At 36.1% G+C, this 19,520-nt stretch overlaps 1 protein-coding gene and 1 pseudogene across 1 annotated transcript in view; both read right to left on the bottom strand.

The window, feature by feature from the left end:
- The window catches only part of SYT14 (synaptotagmin 14), a 169,226-nt gene extending 150,048 nt beyond the window's left edge, over positions 1-19,178 (bottom strand). The window contains exons 1-2 of the mRNA XM_039870318.1: positions 19,154-19,178; positions 8,296-8,343 (exon numbers count right to left, since the gene is read on the bottom strand). Of these exons, the coding sequence (XP_039726252.1) occupies positions 8,296-8,343; positions 19,154-19,166 (61 nt within the window). The 5' untranslated portion in view covers positions 19,167-19,178. The remainder of the gene's footprint in view (positions 1-8,295; positions 8,344-19,153) is intronic.
- LOC120608655 (uncharacterized) lies at positions 14,444-14,559 on the bottom strand (annotated as a pseudogene).
- Positions 19,179-19,520: the final 342 nt, after the last annotated feature.

Genomic DNA, 19,520 nt, shown 5'->3' with positions numbered 1-19,520 from the left:
AAGAGATAAAAGATTAGAAATTTGGTCTCTGTTATATTATTAGATATTTATAATTCACTGGCTTAAATAAGTGATTTTCTTCTAGTCAAGAAAAAAATGTATATTTATATTGCATTGTGTGTTCACCATCCAAAGTTAAATTTCTTTCCATCACCATATATTGACCTCCTCTACCCTATTTCCTCTTAAGAAAAGATGAAATACTGCTATTTGTGACAACCTGGATGGATCTTGAGATTATCATGCTAATTGAAAACAGTCAGACAGAAAAAGTTGAGAACCATATGATTTCACTCATATGTGGGATATTTTACAATTCTTTACCCTGACTGACCCAAGTAAGCAACTCAGGCATTAAAATCTGATAAACGTAATCTTACTTTAACTTTGGGAATATAACCATTATATATTATATTTACATATTAATGTGAATAAAATATTATCTATATTAGAATAACTTAAGAATGATGGTATTATAAAATAATGATAGAAAACAAGTCAAAGCTCATTTTAACCAATAAACCAATAAAATACCACAATAGAAAAATAAGAAAAAATGACCAATATATGCTTGACAAAATGGAAGAATATGATGCTTAACATTATGTATTTGATTGTATTGTCAGCAAATTTCAAAATTCATGGCAAAACTGCCTTGATTAAATATTTAAAAATACTCCTATTGTTACTGTAATATAATAGAAATGTGGTAATACTATCATCTATCAACAAATATAAATTTTTCATATAGATGTATATATTAATATATAAAACATATTTAAATAATATGTGAAAAAATGTAGCAGGTAATAAATTTGAACATCTATACATTTTCCTCATGGATTCAATAAAATCATTTTCATTTTTAAAGTAAAAAAAGAAAAAATTCACTACTGATATCTCCTATACTCTAGACAAGAATTTTTTTTCTAGAGTTTAGTAAACAAATTATCATTCGTATGGCATATTATACATTGACTTGTGTATACAGGTGACTCTTGAACAATGCAGGTTAGAACAGTGTGGGTTCACTTAAAAATCTGCATTTAAGTGGAACCACATAGTTCCAACTCATGTTGTTCAAGGGTCAACGGTCTTTTTGGCCCACAGTTGGGAATCTGCATATGTGGAGAGTCAACTTAAATTATTTGCGGATATTTGACTATGTGGGTGGTTGGCACCCCTAATCCCCATGTTGTTCAAGGGTCAACTATACTAAGTAAACTTAATTCAGTAATGAAATAAAGACAGATACAGTACATAGAAAATACTACACGGTGAGCCAAAGAGAGAGTCCTATATCATAAAACTAGCTACCACCTTCCAGGTAAATATGACTTGGACATATTAGCCATTCACACATACCCACCTAAATACTTAATTTTAGATGGATTAATGACTTAATATGACTTTAAGGTTTAAAAGTAAGACTTTAAACTTTTAAAAGTAAGAATGAGGAGAAGAATGAAAAGAAAAAGAATATTTAGAAGACTGAATTAACATTAAAATATTTGTTCATCAAAACACTACTGACATCTGAGTAGCTGAAAAAAAACAGAAGCCATGTAAGCTCCATGCCTTCCAATTTCTCTTCCCCAAACTGTATAAAACAAGAAGGAAAAAGTAAATCTTCATTAAAACCATGTTCTCAGAATAATCTGAATATAGAGAATGCTGAAATTTCAATATAGTTGTTAATAAAAGATAAAACATACTAAATTGTAGGACACAATTTCTCACGCTCCTACCCACTCCAATCCCGCCGAAAGGTTTTCTTATCAGCAAAGGAAGACGAAACGCTAATGAGATGGAAGAAGAGGGAAAGGGTGATCCTTTTGAAAGAATAAGATCATCTCGAGCTAATCATTTTTTAAAAATTGAAATTGAGCACGGGAAGACTTCGAAGTAATATGGGAGAATGGTACGCGAAAGGGGTGGGCCGACAAAGGCCTGGTTTCGCAGGAGAAAGAAAAAGGAAACCATCTTAAGGGGTGAGACAGGTAAAAGCAATGGATAGAGTCACAAGACCAAGGAGGAGATCTGAGAGGATTCTGCAATCTCTTTGCAGAAACAATTCAACAAAAACCCCTATTATATCTTCCCCCAGTCTGAAATTTTCTCACTGAAGTTGCCCCTTATAAGTCCCACAACTACATCTAGAGACTTATCCAGATTATTACCATTAACATAAATGGAACATATATAAGATTAGGAAAAGGAAAACATATAATATTAGGGGGATTAATTGATAAATGGGAGAAAGTAGCTCAACATACTTCTTCGGCTCCTGGATCACTAACACTTCCCAGCTTGTTATGAGGTTAGATGTGGCCATGTGACTGAATTATCAACATGAGATACGGATCTTAGGCCATGTTCATTACATCCAGGCCCAACCCATAATAATCTCCTAGACACCATCCTCGTTTCCTCTTCCTTCTTGTGTAGCCCCTGCTTAAAGCAGACGAACCCAGCATCCTCTGAACCCACACACTAAAGATGCCAGAGCCACAAGACAGAAGGAGCCAGATCCCTGCATCGCTGCTCAGAGGAGGGTCATGTGGCAAATAGATACACCTGATTCAGGCTTCACCCCGGTGAGAAAGAAACCTTTATCCAGTTCAGGTTTTGTTTGCGGTCTGCCTGGGACAGCAGCTAACAGTACCTTAAGTAAGACAATATGCTGGCTAATTATTTCCTAGAGAAGCAGAAAAACCTTAACTATGGATATACAGAAGAGGTGTATATCAATACAAGAGAGGCGGCAGCAGAAGGAAAATGTGAATGACAGAGGAATCAGCAGAGATTCTGAATTCTGGTTAATGAGAAGTTGAGGTGGGTGCCTGAAAGTGGATGGTGAAGAGAGAGGATATTTTTAGAGGAGAGGTGAAAATTGTACAAAAAAGGAAATATAAATATTGTATATGTCTTTACTGCAAACAATACTGATCATAAAAATTTAAATTCTGAAAATTGACTCAACCAAATACAACTATACTGGGGAAAGAGAATGTGGACAAATGCATGGAGGAGGATGAAATACTATTTTATTATTTTTCACAATGATTAAAATTATTGCACTTTACTATTTACTTTTATTGATTGGTTTTGATTGATATTCATTTCCTACATATTAACTAGTTTAATCTTCATAACAACATGTGAGGAAGGCAATACTGCTATCCCGTCCTACAGATGAGAACACTGAGATACATAAGGGCTCAGAAGTCTGCCCAGCATCACACAGTCATTAAGTGATAGCAGGATGGTATTAGAACCCAGCAGTCTTGCCTCTGGAACCACATACCTAATCACTGTGCTAATCTACTATAACCAACTTGTCACCTGCCATACCAGGAAAACAGAGATCTAAAAATATTTTCAAAATCAAGAAACAGCAGAGAAGCTTTATTTAGAATATGAAGGTATACAAGAAAAAAAAGGCAGCTAAAAGAGCTGAAAGCTTCTGTCTCTGCGGAGTGGGACTAGTATAAAGAATGGAAGGGCTAGGGAATGCTCTTACTAACTATGTAAGAGGTATTACTTAAGATTTAAAAATAAGAGCTTTCACATTTAAAGAAAAGAGATAATGGAGACAAATGTTACATACATCATAATTTCGTGTGAGTCTGGACCTGTTGCAGCTTCACTTTTAAACGTGGATCTAGCAAACACCATATTACTAATGTAACCTTTCCCTTCAGACTCTTTTTTCACTCCAAGTCAAAAAATGGATGCGAATACTCAAAGGGGCTTGGGTCTCCTCCAGATGTAGATGAAAAGAGACAATGCCAAGCGACTCACAAGAAAACCAGAGTATAGATGCAGTATGTCTTCAGCATCCTCTATTTAGATTGCCCTTGGCATTTAAGACTTGCTCATGTGGACACTGTCCAAGATTGTTCCACTTCTGCTTTTCACCCACCTACCCAAACCCTTCTCCATACTGTCCTAGGTATCGTGCCTCCAGGTCCATAATTCCCCAGTTTCCACAATGAAAGTAAAAAAACCTGATATACTATGCTGAGGTGTTTCGATGAAAAGGCTAGAGGACCAAGGAATAGCTCCCCACCGTCTCTTCTCACAGAATATGGTTTGAAATGAATTTCTAAAGCTTAGATAGATCCTAATTGTAGCAAATGTCAAGATGAGAAACCATCGAACACTGATGGGAAAGACAATTCAGAAGAAGTATGTTCTTTTAGTGTCCTTCAAATCATACTACGCAGACATCTGTATATTCTATAAACAGAAGTTAGAGATATTCGACCTCACTTATAAAAAATGAAAATTTGACACCAAACTACAATTTTTTACTTGCCAGACTAACAACAACAACAAAAAAATCCAAAAGTTTGCGGTACTCTGTTGACAGGGCTGTGAATTCATGTATTTCTGGTGGGGATGCAAAATGGTACAATGCATAAGAACAGGAATTGTGCAATTTCTAATACAATCATGTAAGAATAATCTTTGATTCAGCAACCCCACTTCTCAGAATCTACCTAAAGATAGATCTCTAATAACATATGCACAAGAGTATTCACCACGGCATTATTTTAACAGTAAAATATTTTAAAACGGAGCAATTTCTATTGGTAGGAAATCAGTTGAATTATGGTATGTTCACATAATGAGAGTACAATGCAGCCAGAAAAAAAGACTGTAAGAAATCTCTACCTACTGATTTGAATTTAACTCTAGCATATACAGTAAGGTTTTTTTTTTAAAGCAAGATACAAATATACAACATTTTACCTTTTGTAGAAAGGAGAAATAAGAATACACACACTTATTTCTCATATAAACTTATATATCTTATTTATTTTTTCTGTATTATGTGTAAACAAATAATCTAGAACGTGGGACATTCTAAAATCTACCAGATTGGTGGCTAGACCTTTCGCCAGTGCCTCAAAATGGAAAAAAAAAAAAAAGGTCATAATATTCAGTGACACAGAGGGCTCACTGAAGAAATTAAGACATGTGACTCATGGATTCCCCTCAGCCATCTGAGCAGAAGCCAAAAAACAGAGGTGGAATTATCTAGGAAAGATCTGTGGAGGAGCATCTCGTCTAATGGACTGAATCCTCACGACTTACTGAGAAGACTCACAAGCATCTTTTATGAGACTATTATGCCGGCAGAAACACTGCCTATTATCCTGAAAGGGATAAGAGAGGGCAAAATGAAAGAAGACTGACAGTCCACCAAAATTCTACAGGCAGGAAACAGGCTGCAAGTTCTACTTAGGTGCAAATAAAACCACCTACCGTGAAAACGGAAGGATGGCTCTGGGTAGTCTTAGACCCAGAGGGTGGAGCCTCACTCAGCCCTCAGAGCTAAGTGCCACCGAGTGGTATTTCCAGGCCTCTGAAACCAAATTTTTTTTCCCAGTTGGATTTCAAAATTGCTTGGTACCAGTGACTCCTTTCTTCCTTCCAGTTTCTCACTTTTGGGATAGAAATGTCTATAATTGTTAACTTATGCTTGTTCTGTCATTGAATTTGGAGAGCAGGTAACTTGTTCTCTGGTTTCACAAGTCTTCAGCTGTAGAGGAATTCTGAACCAGAATGGATCATTTGAGTTTCACCTATACCTGATGCAAATGATTTCAATAATGAGACTTTTGAGTTGATGTTTAGATGACATTTTGGACTTTGGGTTGATGCTATAACGTAAAGCTTTGTAGATCAGGGTAAGGGACTATGATTTTATTCTAGGTATAATGGAATTCCACAATAGAATTCCAACCAAAGTGACATCACCTAATGTACATTTTAAAAGATCACTGGTAAGGGCATAAGTGGAAAGAAGGGAAACCGGTTAGAAAACTAGTACAGTAATGTAGACAAGAAACAAAAAGGACCTATACTATAATAATAACAGCAGGATGGAAAAAAGAGGGTAGATTAAAAATATATTGTGAAGGCAGAACCGACAACACCTGCTAACAAATTAAATGTGAAAGATAAGAGAATGAGAAAAATATTGGACAATTCTTAAATTAGTACTTAAGCAACTGCGTAGAATGTTCTATTTATTAGCTGTGATGGAGAAGACTGAGGAAGGTACAGGCTCCTGTGAAGAAACTGAGTCTTGCATTTTAGACTTGTCAAGTTGTTATCCCAACAGACATCCAGACAGAAATATCAAGTAAGTAGTTTAAGAGCCGGGAGCTCAAGGACAGCTGGGCTCAGTGTGGCATTTAAAACAACTGAACTAGATAAAATCAAACAGAGGGAAAAGATGGAAAAATGAAGCAAACCCAGGACCAAACTGGTATATTCCAATATTCAGAGGTCTGACAGAGGAAAGAAGCCAGCAAAGGAGACAAAGAAGGAACAGCCAATTAGGTAAACAGAAATGGAATATAATGTCAGAGATGCCATTTTAACAGAATCGCTGAGACTAATTATAATTATTCTGCTTTATATAACTGTCATATGCTCTACTCTAGGAAAGTCCAGCTTAAAATGCAAAAGCTTTACCTCTGAGCATTAACTTTGAAAAGATTCAAATGCTTATGGAACATCCATTAGAACAGGACGCTGTACTGAATGCTGAGGGGAGACAAAGAGATTCAGAAACTTTTCCATGACATGACTACGATGTGGAGTAATTTTAAACGTTTTTAATCATAGATTTTAAATCCTACAGAAAAACGAAAGGAAGTGAAAAGGATTAAACTCATGTAGAAAATGTGGGCAAGGCATAGTCTGAGAACTACCTGGATGGGAATGAAGATCACAATAAACAATAGCAAGAGGGGCCATAATAAAAAGGAGCGGTCGTCATCGATCCCCATCTATGCTGTTTCTCCCATTGTAGCTTTCAGTTCTCACTGCAGCTACAAAAGGCCTTTGCTCATTTTATTTCTCTCCCTTCTAGTTATCTATGTTCTTGGCTTGACTCTCTCTTCACCTGACTACAGTTTTAATAACTTTTGATTCCAACTGATTTGCATAGTGACATTTGCTGTCCAGTCAAATAAATTGTGTTTTAGAAGTTTTAGTGAGATGGGTAATAACTAAAATTATTTTAAACATTTTTATTAACTCTGGATTACTATGTCATAGAAGTCTAAAAATGTTTATGTAGTGGAAGAAAATAATGTAAAATGTGGCCCTTCTCTCTCCCGTTCTAGAGAAGCACAAATCAACAATGTTTATAGCATGAAAATCACAGTCCTAAATTTGAGATTTCAGGGAACTGATTTCAATTTTCTCCTTTATGGTACCAGAGAAAAGGTATATAGATAAACTATACCGTAATAAAGAAAAGAGATTGTTTTTAAATGAATAGCAATTGTAAGCAATGATATACATAAACTAGTACGACCATGTCAAATTGACCGAAAAAGCACTAATTTTTTTCTCCACACTGAATAAGCTGAAACTTTCCAGGCCGGCTGAAGATTTACTGAAAATATGCCGACATTTCCCTGGCATGCCAATCATACTCATGTGTCACATACTGACACTGCCTCGAACCTCCCTAGGGTGAAATGTTAGAGCAGGGAGTGCAGCTAGTTGGCCGGACGCAGGAGGGCCAAGTCGGTTTTCAAGAAAGATGCAAGAAAAAGAAAGTCCCCCAAGTTTAAAAAGGAAAAAAATAGTAAATTTACGAGGATCTCTTCCCCTGACCTCACCAGGTGCATCTTTTCCTTTCTTCACACACCATTTCACAGATTCCTGATTACTTATGAGTGTGGGGTCTCCCAAGTTTCTCCTGATTCTTCCAAATAAAGAGAATACCTGATTCCTTGCCTCCCACCTAAAAACTGAATTACCTTTCCTGGGGCCACCTTGTTGAACCACCCAGTTGTCAGGTGGCTCCTTCTAAGGAAGCACAGACAGTTGTTGGTGTCAAAAGATGTTGTGGTCTTTGGACATGTTCCCGATTTGAATTTCAACCAACTCCTCACATCTCTCTGATGGGGTACAGTAATAGAACAGAAGTCAATGGGAGATCAGCATGCACCCAGATTCCAGATTCTGAAAGGGAACAAAAATCAAACCCTCCATTCTTTGCCTCTTCACCATGTCTAACAACCAATATGCTAGAAACCAGGCTTTATCAGTCCATCAAAACTAAACATAAAGTAATGACTCTCAGTAACCACATAATAAGCAATATGCACTTTATGGTTGCATAAGTCTGTAACACAAATAATAAATATTAATATTTATTAAATTTTATAAGTCCAAATTATCTGTCATATTACTAAAATTTATCATACACTGTGAAGTGCTCATTTTGTATCTAAATGTCCATGCAGAGCACTGACTTACCTTTTCTAATACAGATAAGTTCATGAACTCCACAGGTTCTTTCTCCACCTGTTAAAAACAAAAAAAATCCGTTAGAGGTTAAAAACAGAAAACGGCCTGAGTTTGTTACAAAGAGCCATTTTTAATTACCTTCATAAAATTACCCCAGAAGAAAAGTTTCCTAACTCTTCTCTTTAAACTTAACGATATGAATATAACTCGATAGTCAGAATTTTCCTGAAGCTATAAATTAAGATCTCATAGAGTCTTGGAATGAAAAAGCTTTGTTCAATTATTTATTTTAAATGGCAAGCCTCTCAAGAGCAAAAATCAAATCACCACTTCCTAAGCTCCTCTCCATATCATCTAGGCGGAAACACTGCAAGGGAGGGCCCACAGATAAGTTATTATGGAAGGGTCAAACCTATAAAAATATTATTTATATTTCATCACATATACGCATATTGTATAAAATGAAATGTGCTCCTTTCTCCATTCTCCAGCTACTCACTATTATAAATCTATAAGATAAATTTTATAGACTGTATGACAAAAGCTAACAAATTTAACCAAAACATTATTTTATCATAATTCTTATCAGAAATGACTTTATCATAAGAGTAATACTATTAATTAGCTATTACAAAAGTAGATATTTCCTTCTCTCTGAAACAGTACCACTACTTTAAATGAATGTAAGCTGAACAAAATTTTGTAGCGTTCCATATATTCATGACATTATAATGCTGTAAATTATGTTTAGACTTTGCGTAATACTAAATAATCTAATCATCTTAGCTCATTATAAAGATGAGTATGAACAGTTAAGTTATAAGAAACAGCAATAATATGAACCTTACAGCAATAAGATGAGAAATAAAAACCATGATATCCACTAAAAAAAAGTAGGTCATCCAGGAAGCATGCTAAAAAACTAGAAAACAGTATTTCAATCACTAAAGTAGGTTAGATCTACATTCTAACTTGGTTGTAACATGCCATTGCTTCCTTATTATCAACACTACAGATGAATCATTGATTATCAGGAATACAGACTAAGCAAGAAGAAGCACATAACTTAGCTATGATTATAAAAGAATTATTATGCAGCAAACCTCAGTGTAAATACAGTGAAACCTTATTAATTAAAATATTACCAATGAGCAACCACTGATCACTTGCTGAAGGGTAGAATGAACGAAACCTATACACCACGTCTTTAAATGAAGAAGACACTAGTCGAACGACTGGAAGGAAAATACTCATCAAATTATAAGACATTTTCAAGAAATTTAGAAGAATCATGTAATAACAATAACATAACATAAACTATAATGTATATTGACACCATCACTGATGTTTGCATAGGCTTAGAAATATTTCTTACATAGTCATTAAAGCCTGTTCTCTAGAAGGTAACACCTGTAGCTTAGTTTGAGTTACACATTTAATTCACCTTTTAAAGCCTGTAATTAAAACTAGACTTTCTCCCGTATTTAATATAAATTGGTTAGGTTTTACTACACACATCTAATCTTAAATATAACTGCATAGTTTTTAGAAGACTTCGTATTAACAGTAACAATAAAAACTATTGTTAACACTTTTCTCAACACTGCAGAATGATAATGAAATCAAAACCACAATGAGATACCAGTTCACACCTATAAGAACGGCTATTATCAACAAGACAAGTAACAAGTGTTGGAGAAGTGGTTGGGGAAAAGGAACCCTCAAATGCTGCTGGTGATTGTAGACTGGCATAGCCACTATGGACAACGGTATGGAAGTTCCTCAAAAAATTAAGACTAGAATTACTATGTGTCACAACAATCTCTTTTTTGGGTATCTACCCTCCAAATTTGAAAACATTTATCTGTAAAGATATATGCACTCCGATGTTCACTGCAGCATTACTCACAGTGGCCAAGACATGGAAACAACCACGTGTCCTTCGACAGATGACTGGATAAGGACAATGTGGTACATATATACAATGGAATATTACTCAACTACAAGGAGAGATGAAATACTGCTATTTGCAACAACATGGATGGATCTTGAGACTATTACGCTAAGCAAAATAAGTCAGAAAAAGTTGAGAACCATGATTTCACTCACACGTGGAATATAAAACTGAAAGCAACAAATGAACAAGACAAAAACTCATGGACACAGACAACAGTTTCGTGGTTACCACTGGGAAAGTGGGGAGGTGGAGGTAGATGAGGGTAAAGGGGGTCAAACATATGGTGACAGAAGATTTGACTTTGGGTGGTGAACACACAAATGCAATATACAGATGATGTATTATTAAATTATATACTTGAAACCTATATAATTTTATTAATCAGCTGTCATCTCAACAAATTTAATTTTAAAAAAGCTAACTCCCAATTTATCTACAGCAAATGAAAGAATCAAATAAAAAGCTCAGTTAAATAATTACTGTTTTAATTTAGTCACCTGACAATTGTCAAATTTGCCAAAGTAATGCACAAAAATCACATAACTAGAAAAAGACTGCGCTTTACTATTCTTAATATTTGTTCTGAAAATTCTAACCAACAAGTGAAAGTTCACTGATGTTCACGTGAAAATCACTATCATTAATGGAAAGGAATATTAAAAACAAATGCCAGACAAATAAAGTAAGGAATATTAAAAATAAATGCCAGACAATAAAGTAAAATTCAGGAAAAAACATACTCTCAAAAGTATTAAAAAAAAAAAAAACACGAAAAGTTAAACTTCATTATAATATTGCACACTGAAGTCAACACTCCAGTATAAAGAAAAAAATATGAATTCTATATGTTAAATACATATGCTTGGGAATCAAAAGGCTTAAATATTTTTTTGATCAGAGATACAGTGAACTTTGTACAAATTTTATGCTTTTTTTTAAATCTCTAAAAAGTAAATCTGAAAAGTTTCCAAGAAAAATGTCCCATTTTTAAGCAAAAGGTAAGTCATACCTTTACTTAGATATGGTGGTAACCCAAAAGTCTGTTCCCTGATTTTAAGAGTATAATGTGTAAGGGGAATAATTACTGATTTTTAAATTATTCAGCTTTATTGAGGCATAACTGCCATATAAAATTGTAAGATAGTATACAATGTGGTGATTTGATACACATAATTAAATATATATATCTAATATATAGGGGAATGACTATTTTTATTGAGACATAATTGACATATAACATTATGCAAGTTTAAAGTATACAACCTGTTGATATGATACATTTATAACTATGATATGATTACCACCTTAGTATTAGCTAATACCTCTGTCATGTGGAACAATTAAGATCTAGTACTTTTGAAGTTTATAACACAGAATTGTCATCTGTAATCACTATGCTGCGCATTAATCTCTAGGACTTATTTATCTACTGGCTGCAAACTTATATCCTTAAACAACAGCTCCCCAATTCCTGCACCCACCCCCAGTCCCTGGTAACCACCATTCTATTCTCTGTTTTCATGAGTTTGGCTTTTTTCAATTCCAAGTACGTATGATATACATATAGTATTTATCTTTTCTGTTTGACTTATCTCATTTAGCATTAATGCCCTCAAGTTCCATTCATCTCACTGCAAAGGGAAGGATTTCCTTCTTTCCCTTATGTGAATAATAGTCCATTATATATACATACCACATATTCTTTATTCATTCATCCATTGACAGACACGGGTTGTTTCCATATCATGTCAATTGTGAATAAGACTGCAATAAGCATGGGACTGCAACTATCTCTTCCATATACTGTTTTCATTACCTTTGGATACACCATACCCAGGAGTGGGATTGCTGGGTAATATGGTAGTTCTATTTTTAATTTTTTGAGGAACCTCCAAAAATTTTAACTAGCTGAACCAATGTGAGGGGATGATTAATCTGTTAGTCAATCTCTTTAGAAAGAGATGAATGTTCCACTAAAATGATCCCCCCAAAAAACTCTTGTATATTTTTCAAGATCATATTTACTCTAAAGATATAACAATAATGAAGAATTGGAGACCATATTATAATGACAGAATATAGGAGACTAAAACTCAGAAATAAAATTCTCTAGCTCATTATAGATAAGCAAACCAAGGTTAAGTTGCCCAGGTCATTAGTTAATTGTCAGGAAAAAATAATTAAAATACTAGGTTTTTAATAGGTTGAGAAAGCAAAAACTGATTTTCTTCACTTTTTGTGAAAAAAATTAAAATTATACAATTGTTTTCTAATCCTTTAAAGTAATTTAAATAAAAGTAAATTTCTCATAACTATTCTTGGAGATAATACTGTAGCGTTGCTCTTGAAATAATCATCTCAGCGACATGGAAATGAGAGAGAGAAAATGACAAGCTTAGTCAAAGTTACCATCTTTTCCCTCAGGCAAACCCATGTAGGAGTATAATAGTAAACTGGCATAATCCTCTACAACTGGCATTACGTATGGGGTGTAAGAAGAAAGAGATGTGTGTGGGCACACCAGTGTGCTGTGAATGTGTGCATGTGCGTGTTTGTACATGAGCACAAACATAAATGAGTGTGTTTCTAAGTGGAGATGTGGGGACTTACTATAAAGTAGGTGATTTTCCACATCTACAGAAGGAAAATACATAATGATGTTGTATTCCCATCAAAATATACCCAGGTATACAAAACTAGAATTAAAAATTAAACCCAAAGATTTATTAGTTCCTTCAAACTGAATCTAGGAGTCCTTTTTAAAAACTGACTTTTTCTACCACATTTATTTTGATTATTAGCCTAAATCACTACAATTTACAGGTTCTATTAATTTCTTCTCAAACACTATAAGTCTACTTTAGAAATAGCTTAAGTTCCATCTAATCTAAAGATGCATTTCCAAAACACATGCATTAAAGTAGCCACAGCCTTTAATGTCTAGCTTACACTGAAAAGCTGTTATAGCTAATTCTTAAGCAGACATCTATACTGTACATAATAAGCATGAAACTTTAAATATTTCCTATTAATATTTACAACTTCCCTCTATTTAGACAAGTCAATAATCTCTAGACACTTTTTAGTTCTGTCCCTAATTATGTCCTTCAAGAAATAGTATCAAATTTAGTCCCTCATTGAAAACACAGTGTTGTAGAAATAACATGGTTTCTTCAATTTTAAAGTCAACATCATCTAGTATTGTCTAAGCCTTGTGCTTGCTACCTAATCTTTGAAGTAAGAAAAAAATAAAAATAAATAAAGTCATTTGTAAAGTAGTAATAATAACCTCCCCAGGATAGAAAATAGTTTTCATCCCATATACCAATCCTATAAAAGTAGCTGCTAAAGTTGAGGTGGAGGGCAATGTTGTGAAGGATTCTTAAACCAAGTCCATAACTGGTAGGAAAAAAAGATACTTTTACAAAACAGATGTCTGCTACAGTCAAGAGAGGGAGAAGTAGTACCATGCACTTGCTATCCATAACTGAGATGATGGATAGATGACGCCTGGTCCACAGTGAGCACCCAAAATATGTTAATTTCCTTTGCATTCCTCACAAGTAGAATACAAAATTCAGAGAAAACTCAGATTTATACCCTGGAAACAGAGAAGACTCTGTATACCTTCTTCTCTTCCACAGCATCAGTTATCATTGAATTTCAAACACTCTCCCGTGTAAATATTCCAAAATAAACGTTAATCTTAAACTTCAACTTGTCCTCTTTTCAGAATTTTTCTTTTAAAAAACTTTCAGGTTTCCAACTCTCTAGGAGTTATCCTCCCAAATTGGAATTCCTCTACTTTCTTTTTGCTGTTACTATGCAATTACTGTCGAGTTAAAATAGTCTGAATTAGTCTTTTCTATATTTACTTTTACAAATTCATTTTATCCGTAACATTCCTATTCAATAACAGCCTAAACTTTAAGACACATACCACCACTCCAGCATCACCTAGAATAACCAACTATTATCTCTTTTCATAACACTATCTTAGAGTACTTTATAATTTGCAAAGCATATTAAATACTTTTTGATCCATAAGTACCTCTTTTGATCCATATATATGCCTATGAATTTATTTAATAATTTTTCTAAGAGGTGTTAACTTTTATTGTATTAAAGTAAATTTACTGTTCACAAATGCAATCCATTTTTCCCACTTTTGACCCATTTTATTATTATTATTATTATTTATGCCTACAGCACCTGGTCTTCGTAGGTGGTCTCCCATCCAAGTACTAACCAGGCCCGACCCTGCTTAGCTTCTGAGATCAGACATCAGGCTTGTTCAGGATGGCATGGCCATAGACCATGGACTGTGGCTCCACTGGGGTGTGAACCCAGGACCTTCTGTGTGTAAAGCAAACGTGCTAACCGCTACACTATGGAACCACATCCTTGACCCACTTTTTAATTCATTGTTTTAATTCATTGTTTTTTGACTGTTAGCAGCTCATTAAGGTCATACCACAAAACCCTGAATAAGTGTATCCTTACAAAAAGGTGTTCTACTTAATTTTCTTGTTAACTGAGAATATCTTTTTGTTTTGACTACTGCACCAGATCGTTTTTTAAAGCTACTAATATACATTACTACATTAGTAAGTTCAGTATACTAAAGATAATTTAATATTTCATTAAAAACCTCTACCTCTTGATGACTCACAATATTGCTGTAAATATTAATCCTAATACAGCTCTCAAAGTGTGAAAATAAGAAACTGTTTTGAATATACATACAGATCCAAGAAGTTTGTTTTTAAATAAATTCCTAATGATGGCTTGCTGTGTTGTCACTATTTTCTCCTAAAAAATGGTAAATCGAGGCTCCAACTGGTCAGGTTTCAATTAAGATTTTACATGTACATACAAAATATGCATATAATCATTTTATTCAACATCTTGTAATGTTTTATTTATAGTAGTTTGTCCAATCTTATGTTATCCCTATACAGGCAGTTTCATATTAGGTATTAACTGGCTAAGATTTGAAGGGGAAAGAATGAAGTCAGCTAAATGAACGTCAAATCCATGATGACAATCTACTACACTACTATACATATTCTATGTAGAGACACCATAATCAGTTTAAAGACACTGCAAACAGTTATTACTCAACAAATTGTAAAAATAAGTTAACATGTGGTTCTGCTTTCCACACTGGCATTCTACTACCTAAAAGAAAAAATGAAATACAACTATTTCTCTAGTGTTCCCTACTTTTTTTGTTGTTCAGTGAATTAGAAAAGGAACCTTAAATAAACTGTAAATTACTCAAAAGTACTTGCAGAGGTCCCTGAAAAAATCTACCTAATATCCAAACACATCTTAAATCTCTGTGAAACCACAGAAAATTTTATTCTTGCCGAAAGTCAAAGTATCCCTTGTGGAACATCACTGATTAAACTGAACTGTAAGTTCTCCAAAAATAAACCGTTCAATAAATTTCCCCGCTCTGTCACAGACTGTGGATAGGTGTAACATATTACAATGTAATGACATCTAACAACATGGAAAGCAGAAAAGACGTGATATTTTCCCTCCAGACTAATTACATGACATGTTTGTATCAGTTTTTTTTAAATTCAAAATTCAAATGACTTAATATTCCAAATTCTGCCTTAGAAATCTTAAGAGTCATAACAAATCTTTTAAGAGCATCTCAGAATTGTACTAGTGATTTTAAAAATATATGTGAAAGTGGTTAACTATAAGGTGCATTATGAATGAAAAGTATACACATGCATACACACACACACTCTCTCTCTCACTCTTTTACAATTTTAAGAAATGCTACCCAGATGGGTTAAGTAAAGTTAAAATATAGCAAATTAACAATAAAGGTGAATAATTTTACTTCAGCAAAACATTTTTGCAAGAAGTCTTCTGATATTCTTATGGAAGAGACAGAAAAACGTGAACTGGATAAAGGAAGGGCATAAGCCAGATCATTAAAGACCATCTTTATCCTGAGATTTTAAATAATTTACATTTGCATTTTACAAAGAGAACTAGCAATAGTTTAGAAAATGAATTATAAGGAATCTTAAGATTGTTGATACTAAGACTATCCAGGAAACTAATACAAGTGCCTTAATGAGATAAGGGAATAAACTAGACATCAAAAATTATTTTGAGATGTAGACCTGGCGAAACTTAGTCATCAACAAGATGGGTGGGGAGAGGAGGGGGGATGAATTATAAGGCAGGACTGATTTCCAGATTTCTAACTTGGATGTCTGGTTATTTAAAAATTCTACTTAGATGGTAAATTTGCATGGAGTGGGGAGTATGGAGGCTGGGATTTGGTGGCTGTGATGACAACTTTAGGACATTCTGAATGTCCCTAAGCAAAACATTTCGGATTGCTGTGGGACATCCAAGATATCGAGCTACTTTCTGGAAATGTAAACTTGGAAAGTTCTGTATACTTTTAATTTATTAATAGTGGACACTGAATTTACTGCTCTGGAAAGCAGAACCAGGATGAGTAGACAGAAATTACTGAATGGCAGATTTTTAGTCAAATACTTCTGCTAAATGGATGCAATCCATGTAAGATAATGCATAGAATTCTATTATAATAATTCAAAAACCATGTGTTGAGCACAAACTATATTCAGGTACAGTGCAAAATCTAAGGAGTACAAAAACAAATGAGACATTATCCCCTAGTAATTTAGTCAGACCAGGGAGACAATTTATAAAAATTATAAAATTATTCAATGTGTGCAATTACAGCAGTATGCATAGAGACTAAGAATAGGGTTGAGAATGGAAACACAAAGAACATTAGCTTAGGAAGATGAAGAGAAGACTGAGAAGTAATCAAGAGAGGATGAGAAAACTTCAAAGAACAGAACGTCAGACTGACAGAAGCCAATATTGGAAGCGTTAACACACTGGATAACAATCACAGGTCTTGATCGGCGAGGCTACACCAATGATTCCCAACCTGGGATCACCAGACCTTTAGGGTAAAAATAAAGATCTGTAAACTATTCTTAATATTTCAAAATGCTGTTAAAAATGGTACTTTACCTAAGAGAGGCCTAACTTCTTCACATCTGACCAGAATTATATTAGCTCACTGTGGTAACACCATCATCTTACATTTGTCTGAAGTACTGACTACCAGTGATCTGACTGATAAAAGGCAATACGAATAAGAGTTTTACACAGAGGAGGAAATAAAAGTAACCCTTAGTACTTTAAGAATCTAAACTCATGGGCTAAAATTTTAGGCAAGAGCTAATAAGAGTATGCTTAACAGGTATAAGTTATGTTTTGCAATTCAAAACACTGATTAGCTATATGAGGGATTGAAGACACATGACTTGAAAGTAGTCCACGTGAAAGAGACTCTTTCTGTAGTTTTGGTTGATTCCAACTCCATCTGAGTCAACATGAAGTTCCAGAAAGGCTACTCAAACATTAAGCTACATTAATAGGATTATACGCAAGTCAGGGAGTGGTATGAGTTTTAACGTATGCTGTTCAACAATACATCTGGAATAGAAAACCACATTCCAAACTTTAAAACATACAACCACATACCATCCCGAGGAAGAACTGGAATTTTGTCTAGAAAAGAAAATGGTCAAGAGTTGTCTACAAATGGTACACAGAGAACAGTGGATTTGTAGTTTATTGCTCCAGAAAGAAAAACTAGGGTGAGCAGCTAGACAGAAGTTACTGGATGGAAGATTTTTGGTCAAACACAAAGATTTATGAACTATAAGAATAGTTCCACACTGACATACACTGTTCAATTTTCATTGGCGTATGAGTTCAATGAACTCATCGTCATTGACTTTTTATACAAAGGAAGGACGATCCACTTCTTGGGGTTCACAGCTGAAGCAATTTTGGAGTCCATGGGATCTGACAAAAAGGAGCCCCCGGATGCGTACTACCAGTGATTGGTCATCAAGCTGGGAAGTGCTCTGAGAGGTTTTACTTAAAGCAGCACACAAATTCAGGCTAATAATGATATAGCTAGAGGTACCTTGCACGTTTGTACAGGTGAACACACATACATGGAGAAATTTTACAAACTACTTTCACTGTTTCAGTTAACCTAAAAGACAGGAGCTGGAAGATGCTGCAGTCCTTCACATAAATATCCTAGACATGTGATATTAATTTTCAAAATAGTCTCCTTACAAACAAAGCAAAATAGACAGTTCGTTCCAGTTACGTTTTTGAAACAAGAGAAAAATACACTTTAGTGCCAACTAAATATGAGTACTCTTTGTACTTTAATACTTAATGGACTGAAATATATACTAGATTCTAAGAGTGTGTATTTGTTGAAAAATGTATTTCCTTCTCTTTCGTAGAGAAAAAGCAGTTTTGAGTGTTAGAAAAGAAAAAAAAAACACTTGAGAAGGAAGTTACACGCGCCCCAAATTTCCTGATCCCCCACAACAATCAGAAAGGGAATGGACGGGGAGTGCAGCCCAACATGAGCTCCAGAGGAGGGACAGGAATGGGACAGCAAAACTGGACTCCCAGTTTGGTAGGAAGGCGGGCACTGCGAGAGGATGGTTTGCTGGGGCGAGGTCAATGGAAACGGGTACACTTTTGCTCTCCCAGCCCATCCCGCGAGGTCTGCAGGACCGCACCGGAGCCCCACTCCGCGCCGCCAGGAGGAAGCAGAGGCCCGGGCACTGCACCTCTCGGCCGGACCAGCTCCTCTCGGCGCCCGGCCACGGGCCGAGGCTGACCGACCCACGGCGCCGCTCCGCCTACCAGGACGCGAACGGGACCCCTGCGCCTCCTCAGCCCGCTCCCCGCCCGCAGGAGACTGCCCCACCCACGCCACGGGCGTCCGGGGCGCCCCCGACCTCCCGCTCCCGGGGCGTTCCCCATCCTCCCTGCCCGCGGTCGGCCTCCACTTACCTTCAATCGCCATGATGTGCTTGCCATGGACCGCACCAACTGGATGGAGGGGGCGGCGGGCGGGCGTGAGCGCGGAGGATGCGCCGAGGCCGCCAGCGGGAGGGGCGGGGCCGCCCCGCACTCGCGGGTGGCGGGGCCCGGCGGGGAGCCGCGGGCGGGGCGGGGCGGAGGAGGGGCCCCGAGCGCCGCGGGCGCGGGCAGCGGAGGAAATGGAACCTTCCTGGGCCGCCGCCGCCGCCGGCACGTGACACCGCCCCAACCCCCCCGGCCCCACCCCGCCGCCCCCACAGAGCCCCGCGCGGGGATTCAAAACAGGTGCTTGGTCGGCAGAGCCCGGGCACCTGCGCCCGAGACCGGCCGAAGGCGC

Source organism: Pteropus medius, unplaced genomic scaffold (assembly GCF_902729225.1).
Source record: "Pteropus medius unplaced genomic scaffold, Ma_sr-lr_union100, whole genome shotgun sequence".
NCBI classification, from domain to species: Eukaryota; Metazoa; Chordata; class Mammalia; order Chiroptera; family Pteropodidae; genus Pteropus; species Pteropus medius.
This window is presented reverse-complemented; position numbering and strand designations above follow the sequence as displayed.